The sequence below is a fragment of the Littorina saxatilis genome, linkage group LG12 (genome assembly GCF_037325665.1).
Source record: "Littorina saxatilis isolate snail1 linkage group LG12, US_GU_Lsax_2.0, whole genome shotgun sequence".
NCBI lineage: Eukaryota > Metazoa > Mollusca > Gastropoda > Littorinimorpha > Littorinidae > Littorina > Littorina saxatilis.
This window is the reverse complement of record NC_090256.1, coordinates 70122515-70134184: the sequence shown is the minus strand read 5'-3', so window position 1 is coordinate 70134184 and position 11670 is coordinate 70122515. Positions and strand designations below refer to the sequence as shown.

At 45.8% G+C, this 11670-nt stretch overlaps 1 protein-coding gene across 1 annotated transcript in view; it reads left to right on the top strand.

The window, feature by feature from the left end:
* LOC138982673 (uncharacterized) overlaps positions 1-11670 on the top strand; it is a 64557-nt gene that overhangs the window by 6515 nt on the left and 46372 nt on the right. The window contains exons 7-15 of the mRNA XM_070355996.1: positions 850-941; positions 3312-3414; positions 4299-4430; positions 5377-5637; positions 8341-8550; positions 9026-9175; positions 9743-9865; positions 10752-10871; positions 11313-11425. Of these exons, the coding sequence (XP_070212097.1) occupies positions 850-941; positions 3312-3414; positions 4299-4430; positions 5377-5637; positions 8341-8550; positions 9026-9175; positions 9743-9865; positions 10752-10871; positions 11313-11425 (1304 nt within the window). The remainder of the gene's footprint in view (positions 1-849; positions 942-3311; positions 3415-4298; positions 4431-5376; positions 5638-8340; positions 8551-9025; positions 9176-9742; positions 9866-10751; positions 10872-11312; positions 11426-11670) is intronic.

The window sequence follows — 11670 nt, the reverse complement described above, 5'->3', positions numbered from 1 at the left end:
ACCGAACCAGGGAGTCTCGAAGGTTGCAGTCCCGTCGGGAGGCCAATAAGGGTGGCAGGCTGAAAGTGTCACCAACAGAGGGGCTAGACTTAAGGATGAACCAATTGGTTTTCAAAATGTGGCGAACAGGTAGGTTGTGGGGATGGTGGGTCAGAACTGCCACAGGTCTGTCTGATCTGTCTGAGGTGGATGATGGCTGCAGAGCTTCCTGTCTCGGTATCCGACGAACTTTATTTAAGGCCACATTCAAGAGGCTGGATGGGTAGTCACGTTGAAGGAAGAAGTCAGACATTTCTGCTGCTTTTTCTTCAAAGTCATCTGTGTCAGAACAGATGCGGCGCAGTCTGAGAAACTGGGAAAATGGAATGCTCCGGATGGTGGAAGAAGGGTGAGAGGAATGGAAAGTAAGGTAGGTGTGAGCATCAGTGTCTTTGTAATGAACAATGGCGGACAGAATGCTGTCAGACAGGGAAATGTTCACATCCAGAATGCTATCAGACAGGGAAATGTTCACATCGAGAATGCTATCAGGTATATAAATAAGATTAGGCAGGAGCGTTGAAATGCAGATCTACCCAATACGATGTCAACAGCATGGCTGCTTGCTTTGCGGAATGGGACATTAGTTCTGAAATATTGTTTTGCAGAACGAATTTCTGGCACAACATAAAATCGACTCTCCCTGGAGAGCAGGCAGGCTTTTGATATTTGGTACGTGTCCAAATAGAAGACTGTTTCGTCCCATGCACAACGTCGGGCAGAGCTATAATAGTAATTTACAGGTTAATCTCAAGGACGAATATATCTATGATGATAGTAAATGATCTGATACACAGTATCGTGTTGCAGCGGACATGATATTTACCTATTCCGAGCTGCAGCCCGGGACACAACACCGCTTCACACCTTACGACATCTCCTCCCCCATGCACTACGGCGTTGTAAGTTACACAGGTGTTGCATGCTTCCAGGTGTTCATGCACATACCTCTTCAAGCCAGAACAAACTCTTATTCAATGTTGTCAATTTACGTACCTCTTTACGCCGTTAAAATTCCTACTCTCCCATGCATTAAGGCGATGTAATATATTCAGGTTCTAACACTTTCTACCCCACCTATGTTGACCAAGTTTTTTTTTTTAGCCGAGACCAGCTGTGCTGCAGCAGGTCACTCAGAATTGTAGTAACTGTGTAGGAACTGTGTATCAACACTTGTATATGGAATGCAGGCGTTCCGTACAAGGTCAGATACAGCCATATGAGTGGGTACGGATATAGGCTATCCGTACCTGGGAGACAATGAGCTAAGATTGTCCCATTGTCACGCCTTTTTACATTTAGTCAAGTTTTGACTAAATGTTTTAACATAGAGGGGGAATCGAGACGAGGGTCATGGTGTGTGTGTGTGTGTGTGTGTGTGTGTGTGTGTGTGTGTGTGTGTGTGTGTGTGTGTGTGTGCGTGTGTGTGTAGAGCGATTCAGACTAAACTACTGGACCGATCTTTATGAAAATTTACATGAGAGTCCCTGGGTTTCATTTTTTTGATAAATGTCTTTTATGACGTCATATCCGGCTTTTTGTAAAAGTTGAGGCGGCACTGTCACACCTTCATTTTTCAATCAAATTGATTGAAATTTTGGCCAAGCAATCTTCGACAAAGGCCGGACTTCGGTATTGCATTTCAGCATGGAGGCTTAAAAATAATTAATGATTTCGGTCATAAAAAATCTGAAAATTGTAATTAAAATTATTTTTTTTTAAAAAGATCCAAAATTACTTTTATTTTATTTTTCATCATGTTCTGATTCCAAAAACATATAAATATGTTATATTTGGATTAAAAACAAGCTCTGAAAATTAAAAATATAAAAGTTATGATTAAAATTAAATTTCCGAAATCGTTTTCAAAAAAACAATTTCATCTTTTTCCTTGTCGGTTCCTGATTCCAAAAACATATAGATATGATATGTTTGGATTAAAAACACGCTCAGAAAGTTAAAACGAAGAGAGGTACAGAAAAGCGTGCTATGCAGCACAGCGAAACCACTACCGCGCTGAACATGCTCGTCAGTTTCACTCCGTTTTACACAAGCGGCGGACTACGGTCATTGTGAAAAAATGCAGTGCGTTCAGTTTCATTCTGTGAGTTCCACAGCTTGACTAAATGTAGTAATTTCGCCTTACGCGACTTGTTATACCTTACAATTCCTCCTCTCCAGTGCAGATCCTTGTTTTCACTACCTATTTACACCCCCGGTATAGGGGTGTGTATAGGATTCGGTCGATGTGTTTGTTTGTTTGTGTGTTTGTGTTCGCATATAGATCTCAAGAATGAACGGACCGATCGTCACCAAACTTGGTGAACAGGTTCTATACATTCCTGAGACGGTCCTTACAAAAATTGGGACCAGTCAAACACACGGTTAGGGAGTTATTGGTGGATTAAGATTCTACAAGGACTTATAGAGGGACATATTAATGGTCAAAGGGAAATAACCTTCTCAGTTGGTGGCAGTGAGAATGGTAAGGACGGGGGTGTTTTTCCTACCTCGGAGGAATTTCTTGTTTATTCATGTTTTTATTACTTAGTTAGTGGAAGAATCTTTTGTAATGTATGTTTGATGGTGTATGCTTTTAATTAAACGTTGCTGACTATGAATGTAGATGTAAATGCTTGTATAACTGTGTTTTAATTTTAAATGTGTCAAGCGCAAAGAGCATAATTGTAAAGTTATGATCGATGTTGCGCTATATAAATGCTCATTTGTTATTATTATTTTTATAGATCAGGTCAGGCTTTTACATGTGTGACAGGGGAGGCTACCGCTCCTTTCACAGCAGACTCTGCACCCGAGTTGTTGGCCTTTAAGTCAACACCGGTGTATTGTGGAATTCTGTTTGTGATGGGGTCTGGTGGTTTCCGATTGTCTGTATGTTCATGGAAACCTTCGGGTTTGCATAACAGTTTTTATAGGGCTAAGAAATTAGCCCTAACATTTTCAATCCTGTTTGATTGTACTTCGCCTCCCGAGGTGATCGTAGTGTTACGGCACTCGGTTACATCTGGAAGAAGACCACCCCTCCACTTGTTCAAATACCAAAATTGAACAGCCTAGGTGCTCACTGTACAGAGTGAGAGTTTTTGATGATTCAGTTTAGTAAAATCAACCATTTTGCCTTTTGTTTTATTGGTGCATTACGTTTCAAACCAGCCTTTGATTGCATTTCAGTATTAAAAAAACACACGCAAGCCATGCATAAATATCTATATCTGACTTCGTGATGCTACATTGTCAGTCTTGTGTTTCAGCGTTCCTCCTCCAAGGAAATGACGATGCTGTTTCCGGAGATGGAGACAAAGGTGAAATATCACCGCTTCTTCAAGCTCATCTCTGACACCTACAAGTGTCAAGGTGGGTTTAGTTCACAGGTGAAATATCACCGCTTCTTCAAGCTCATCTCTGACACCTACAAGTGTCAAGGTGGGTTTAGTTCACAGGTGAAATATTACCGCTTCTTCAAGCTCATTTTTGACACCTACAAACGGTGAGTTGCGTTATTTTCACTGACATTTCTGCTTGGCGAGATTGCTTCTCTGGTCGTGAGTGTGTTGGGGGTGTGTGTGTCTGTGTGCGTGTGTGGAGGGGAGGGGGTTGGCGGTAGTGTGTGTGTGTGTGTGTGCGTGTGTGTGTGTGTGTGTGTGTGTGTGCGTGTGTGCGTGTGTGTGTGTATGCGTGCGTGCGTGTGTGCGTGCGTGCGTGTGTGTGTGTGTGTGTGTGCGTGTGTGCGTGCGTGCGTGCGTGCGTGCGTGTGTGTGTGCGTGCGTGTGTGTGTGTGTGTGTGTGCGTGCGTGCGGGCGTGCGTGCGTGTGTGTGTGTGTGTGTGTGTGTGTGTGTGTGTGTGTGTGTGTGTGTGTGTGTGTGTGTGTGTGTGTGATGTGGCACACAAATGTGTATGAAAGCATACATGTACTGTACACGTCTCTTTCTGTCCATACGTCCATCTGTTTTGGCGCATTATATATCTTTTATTTGTTCGTGTCTGACCGGAACTGCGGCTGGTTCAGTACGGAGAGTCAGAAAAAATTAACTAGTGGCTTCGATAAAGTTGAAATGTCTTTGCGTCTGTTCTGATGGTCTAAATGTCTTGATGTCTGTGTGTGTCAGAACGAGCCAGAATGTTAGTGTCGTTTTGTCTGTCCCGATAGTCTATGTGTCTTTCTGACTGTGTGTGTCAGAACTGGACGAACTGTCAGTGTTTTGCGTCTGTCCTGATGGTCTATGTGTTTTTTTGTCAGCACGGCACTGCAGCAGCTTCAGCCCCCAGTGTCAGAACAACGGCTTCGTGACGCTGGCCAAGGGTCAGTGTAGCTGTGTCTGTCCGGACGGCCTTGACCCCGCCACTGGCTGCACCACGCAGAGGACCAAGTGTATGTACATCAATGATTTCCTCCTCAAAGCTGAACAGTCTTAGTTTTGTTGCCTCAAAGCTGAACAGTCTTAGTTTTGTTGCCTTAAAGCTGAACAGTCTTAGTTTTGTTGCCTCAAAGCTGAACAGTCTTAGTTGTGTTGCCTTAAAGCTGAACAGTCTTAGTTTTGTTGCCTTAAAGCTGAACAGTCTTAGTTTTGTTGCCTCAAAGCTGAACAGTCTTAGTTTTGTTGCCTTAAAGCTGAACAGTCTTAGTTTTGTTGGTTCAAAGCTGAACAGTCTTAGTTGTGTTGCCTTAAAGCTGAACAGTCTTAGTTGTGTTTCCTCAAAGCTGAACAGTCTTAGTTGTGTTGCCTTAAAGCTGAACAGTCTTAGTTTTGTTGCCTTAAAGCTGAACAGTCTTAATTTTGTTGGCTCAAAGCTGAACAGTCTTAGTTGTGTTGCCTTAAAGCTGATCAGTCTTAGTTGTGTTGCCTCAAAGCTGAACAGTCTTAGTTTTGTTGCCTTAAAGCTGAACAGTCTTAGTTGTGTTGCCTTAAAGCTGAACAGTCTTAGTTTTGTTGTCTCAAAGCTGAACAGTCTTAATTTTGTTGGCTGTACTACGCAGAGGACCAAGTGTATGAACAGCAATGATTGCCTTCCTGAAAGCTGAACAGTCTTAGTTTCGTCGCGGATGCATTGGTTGTGCAACATTTATTTTCATTTCATAATGCCCAAAGTTAAAAATGTATGGCCTCTTTGAAAAAGCTAACATTTACAAAGCCCAAAGTTAAAATGTACGACATCTATGACAAAGATAACACCTCTATAACGATCCTAAGTGTGCACATCTACTGGCAAAGTTGAAACCCATTTGATGATGCGAAAACGTCAAATGTTCGGCCCCTGCGAGAACATTTTCACCAGTTAAATAATCCGCAATTAAAATGCTCGGCATCTGTGAACAGTTGAAGCTCAGACGTTCCCGGGAGGAAGCTACGCCCTTCTTGCCCCGCCTGAAGGCTGCCCCGACCGTAACGGCTTCCAGAGCGGGTTGATCACGCACACCTACAACCTCGTGGTGACCCACCAGCCCTACAAACTGCTGGGCGTCATGCAGGGCGAGGTGGCCAACACCCAGTTCTGCGTCAAGCAGTCCCAGTATCAGAACGAGGCGCGCTGGCCCAGGGGAGAATACTGCGTCCATAGAGTCGGGAGTTGTCCCGCTGGTAGGTTTATGTTTTGCTTGGGTTTTATTTTATTTTATTTTATTGGAGTTCTTCATTGTTCTGCCAATTTTCTTTTGAATAAACACCCCACCCCACACTATTTCTCGTTCCTTCGGATTGGCACCCTTTCTTTATCTTCTCTCTTTTGTGTGTGCCGTACCTAATTTTGTGAGGGAAGTTTTAGGCTATTTTTGTTCCATTCGTCTTATATACCAATGCGTGAATGACCGTGTTCATTGCAGTCTGTGAATGACCGTGTTCAATGCAGTCTGTGAATGACCGTGTTCAATGCAGTCTGTGAATGACCGTGTTCAATGCAGTCTGTGAATGACCGTGTTCATTGCAGTCTGTGAATGACCGTGTTCATTGCTGTCTGTGAATGACCGTGTTCATTGCAGTCTGTGAATGGCCGTGTTCAATGCAGTCTGTGAATGACCGTGTTCAATGCAGTCTGTGAATGACCGTGTTCATTGCAGTCTGTGAATGACCGTGTTCATTGCTGTCTGTGAATGACCGTGTTCATTGCAGTCTGTGAATGGCCGTGTTCAATGCAGTCTGTGAATGACCGTGTTCAATGCAGTCTGTGAATGACCGTGTTCATTGCAGTCTGTGAATGACCGTGTTCATTGCAGTCTGTGAATGGCCGTGTTCATTGCAGTCTGTGAATGACTGTGTTCAATGCAGTCAGTGAATGACCGTGCTCAATGCAGTCTGTGAATGTCGTTCAGTGTTTGTACAATGGAGGCATGGCGGGTGGGAAGATCAGGCCTTGCCAGAAGCCTTTGAAGTCTTGTTCAGTTCAGTTCAGTTCAGTTTAGTTCAATTGTTCTTTCTGGTGAATTGTGAGAAGAAATATACCCACGCACAACATCTCTTTTCCCAGCAATATCTTGAATGCTTTGTCGTCGTTGGCTATGTAGTTCTCACATGTCTTAGGGGGTGTCGATTGACAACGGCAGTGCAGTCAACAAAACGCTAGAACTCTTTTCAGGACATCGCCTGAAACATTGCTGTCCTTTTGACAGATTTGATTGAATATATACTGTTCAAAAAAAGAAACGCATAGTTGCTACTTGCCAAATTTGTTTTATTTTTCGAAAAAAATAACAGAAAATCCAATATTTAGATTATTTGTTTGAAATTTGGTATGGACACAGTTGAATGCACACACTGTTCACTTGCATCTTCAAATCAATCAGTCAATCAATACGATTGGGTGCCGAGGCTGTCAAGTCAGTAGGGGGTGTGACTGCCTTGAGCAGCAACAACTGCCCGGCACCTTCTGGGCATGGACTGGATCAGATGCCGGATATCTTGCTGTGGGATGGTGTCCCACTCCTCCTGAAGTGCCTGCAATAGATCGCGGTGATTTGCCGGCGCTTCTTCTCGCCTGCGCACACGTCTGTCCAATTCATCCCAGAGGTGTTCTATCGGGTTCATGTCTGGCGACATGGATGGCCAGGGAAGCACCTGGACATGGTGGTCGGTGAGGAACTGGGTGGTGAGTCGTGCTGTGTGCGGGCGAGCGTTGTCCTGCTGGAATATGGCATTCTGGTCAGCCAGAAGAGGAAGGGCGTGTGGGCGCAGAATTTCCTCCACGTATCGCTGGGCAGTTATGCGCCCTTGGACGTGCACCAGGGTGCTCCTTCCAGCGGTATTGATCGCCCCCCACACCATGACGCCTCCACCACCATGAACGGGTGCCTCATCCACACAGTTGGGCGCGTAACGTTCGTTTACTCTCCGGTAGACCCTCCTCCGACCATCATGTCGCTGGAGCAGGAAGTAGGACTCGTCGCTGAACCACACGTGTCTCCAGTGATTCCGGACGGTCCAGCGAAGGTGCTGGTTGCCCCACTGCACTCGGTTCTGGCGATGGCGGCGGGTGAGGACAGCTCCTCTGTGAGGTCTGCGAGCTCTCAAACCAGCTTCATGCAGGCGGTTCCGCACGGTCTGGTCCGATAATCGGTGTGGCCCGGGGAGAGCCTGGACAGAAGATGAGGCCGACAGGAAACGATTCCGGAGGTGGCGGAGCCGTATGAAGCGGTCGTGAGCAGCAGTTGTCGCCCTTGGTCTTCCCGCTCGTGGCAAGTCAGCAACGGAGCCAGTGGCTTGAAACCTGACCCACAGTCTACTGATGGTGCTCTGGGACACGTGGAAGTGCCTGGCGATTGCACTTTGACTTTGGCCTGCTTGTAAACGACCCAATGCAATTTGGCGGTCTTCTCTGCTCAATCGGGCCATCTTTCGTCGCTGAATTGTCGTCTGATTTCTTTGTGGCGAACAATCCGCTTTTATGGGTTTTGGAAGACATGGTGAGAGCTCAATATTCCCCGAGTTTCACGAGATTACACTGAAGCATGACGAGTGGTCATGCCAAATGAGCAATTTTGACATTGTAGCCACTGATAACGCATGCGTCACGTGCAGAGCTCACTTGTGGCAATGGACGAAAGGTCGACGACCAGATAAACATTTTCTGCAGTTTGGTGGATATCCTTGTAGCCATATAACTAAATTAACCAAATATTACAAACTATGCGTTTCTTTTTTTGAACAGTATAGTTTTTTCAGCGGCTGCCTCACCCTTCAGAAAAATAGGCGAAACTTGTATTGTCGTTTTGGCAGCTCGCCGAAGAAAGTAAGAACTAATAAACTCCCTGCTTCTTTCACTCCTTTCGTTACCCCCCCCCCTCCCCCCAGGATTTTACGAGTCCACCATCACCATGGGAACGAAGCCAAACGGCAACTCCAAGTCAGGAACGACCCCCGACGCGGACATCACCACGGATAGTGTCAAGTTCTACTACTGCTGTCGTCGGGACGGGATCGTCGCTGAGCCTGTGGACTTTGCCAACACCAAGCCCTTCGCTCTGGTTCAGCAGTCAGCATGGGGGTGTCAGCAGATTAAAGGTATGTGTGTGTTACTGGTGGGAGGAGGGGGGAGATAAACTGTTGTCGTCAGTACCAAGCCCTTCGCCCTGATGCAGCAGTCAACATGGAGGGCGGGAGGGAGGAGGTCAGTCAACTATTGTCGTCATCACGGAGCCTGCAGACTGACAGGGGAGGGGGAGGTCAACTATTGTCGTCATCACGGAGCCTGCAGACTGACAGGGGAAGGGAGGGGGGGGGTCTATTGTTGTGATGGGACTATCGTCTGTTGACTTCGCTCTGATGTAACAATAACCGGGGGGATTGTGGGTGAGGAGAGAGAGGGGGAGGGTGTGTGTGCTATTTCTCGTGCTGTGGGCATCATAACCTGTGACTTTTGCTTCGTACTGTTGTTTTTGTCTCTATCAGTAATGGGGGTGCATTGGGGGGGCATCAGTACATCATGGGTGACCTCCCGTTATCCAATAACGTTTGCTTTGTGGTTTTCCCCCACCAGGAATGGGTGTGTATGCGAGGGCATACAGCCTGATGGACCCCCTGTTGTCCGATGTGTTCTCGGCCTCGGCTGACGGTCCCCGCAATTTCAGAAGTACAGAGACCGGGGAAACCTTCTTCTACTACTGCTACTACTATCCTCGCTCCGACAGTACGTGTTCTGTCTTTTCTTTTTGACTTGCTCTACATCGGAGGTGATTTATATGGTGGGGCAAGCTATCTTGTTAGAGATAGAGACAGAGCGAGAGCGCATGGGCATTTAAACGTGTGTGAGTGTGTGTGTGTGTGTGTGTGTGTGTGTGTGTGTGTGCATGTGTGTGTGTGTGCATATGTGTGTGTATGTTTGTGTGTGTGTATGTTGGGGGGGTGTGTGTGTGGATGTGTGTGTGTGTGTGTGTGTGTGTGTGTGCATGTGTGTGTGTGTGCATATGTGTGTGAGTATATGTGTATGTTTGTGTGTGTGTGTGTGTATGTTGGGGGGGGGGGGGGGGTTGATGTGTGTGTGTGTGTGTGGGGGGGGGGGTCTACATGTATGTGTGTGTGAATGTGTGTTTGTCTGCCCGTCTGTCTGTCTGTCTGTATGTCTGTATATGTGTCTGTGTCTGTCTGTGTGACTGAACGATAGAGTCAGCATAGAACCCCACCATGCAAGTCACAACTCTTGCTGAATCTACATGTTGCTATGACTACATGTTGCTAAGGCCACCTGTGTCTGCAGACTCCTTCCCTATGCCGACATGTGCGGACAGAGAAGGCCAGTGTCCGAGTCTGGCCAACAGTGGACAGTGTCATGTCCCCTCTGTGCTGACCTCTTGTCCCTACAGCTGTAACACATGTCCAGGTAATGCACGACATACACCCTTTCAGAGAGCTACAAGTGTGGTCATAAATTGAATCAAAGTGAGTGAATGCGCGTTACGGCGTTTCGTCTGTACGGTGTTGGTTACGAACAGAAAGTAGTCAAGAAGCGCCGCCTGGCGGGTAGACTGTCAGAGCCCGCTATGATGCCGCGGCCTAGTGGCATCACGTCCACAAACAAAGGGAGTAACTGAGTGGAAGTAATCACATCAAACCTCGCGAGAGTGTCCTTCTTTACGTCTTTTACGACATCTAATAAAGCATTTCAAACATTCGCTTTTGCAACGTGAAGGAAGACCTCCTGCGCGGTAGCATTACCTGTAAAACCGACACCAAAATAGGCAAAGACAGGCACAATCAGATAGGGAAAAACGCACTAAGAGAAAGAGAGGCTATAGCACTTTCTAGTAACTAACGCGATAGTCGGACAGAGTTGCGCCCCTGGAACGGCAGGTAGTTCCGGTTTGTGTTTGCAAAATAGAACCGCATGACAATCCGCCCTTCAACTTCTTTACCCACGTAGTTTGAACAGCAGACACAGTAACATTTCCCTCCGCCACTTATCTTCTTCTCTCGTTCAGCCATTTTGGACGTAAACAAAACAACCGGAACTACCCGCCGACAGCGCCGCGGGCTTTGGCAGGGACGGACAACTCTTATCATCACTTTCGTTTTGAGACAATGCTATACCAGGGGATGACCTATGATCGTAGAAGTTAATAGTGCCATACATAGTTATCTGACAGTTAATAGTGCCACACATAGTTATCTGACAGTTAAAATCATGTGGACCAACAGTTAGTACGTGAAATCTAATGTGTGTGTGTGTGTGTGTGTGTGTGTGTGTGTGTGTGTGTGTGTGTGTACAGGTCCCCAGGGTGGAAGCGGTACCTGTACGGACACTGACAGTACCTGTGACCCCGCCTCCTGCGCTTCTTACTCTACTGCTCAGCTTGAGGGCTGCAAGTTTACCTGCAGGCAGTGTCCAGGTAAGGTGGTCTGTTCCTTTCTTGTCGGCAGCTTTCTGTCTTTATGTGTTAGAATAGGCCTAGTGAAGATAATGAAGGTGCTGACAAGGGGTATGGTTTCTGTGACGAATGTAAAAACATCAGTGTCTCAATAAAGGGTCAATGCATTGTTAATTTAAATGAGCATTTCTTGTCCGATAGTATTCTCTACAAGATCATTCAAATTCTCAATTCTATCTGAATTCTGAACTATAGGATTAATCAGCAAAGTATCATCGTTTGCATTTGAATATGGAAGAATAGTGTGAAACCACAGTTTTTCGAAGAAAATATGTGACTAATATAATGCTACGAAAACATGTAATAAGCAAATCAGTACAGTGTGTAAAATACCCCCTTTTTACATTTAGTCAAGTTGATCTGAAAAATACATCGGGGTGCATTTTTCAATGAATTGTTTAGAGTTTTGCGGAGGGCTGATCACTCTGACTGACACTGACCGTTCCCGAACCATTACCTCCCCTAACTATCCACTCAACTATGACAACAGTATGGACTGCTTCTGGCAAATCAAGGTTTGTATCAGTATTGTGTTGTTTGGAAGTGCTGTGTATGTTCTGTGTTGTTTGAATGTGTTTTGCATTGTTTGTGTGTGTGTTGTGTTTTTTGTATGTGTTTAGTGTATGTGTTTGTTGTTTGTATGTGGTTTTTGAGTTGTGTGTGTGATTAATTGTGTATATGTCTGTTTTGTTGTGTTTGTGCCTCGTATTGAGGTGTTTGTGTGTGCTTTCTGTTGGTTGCACGAGTATGAAGATGGAGA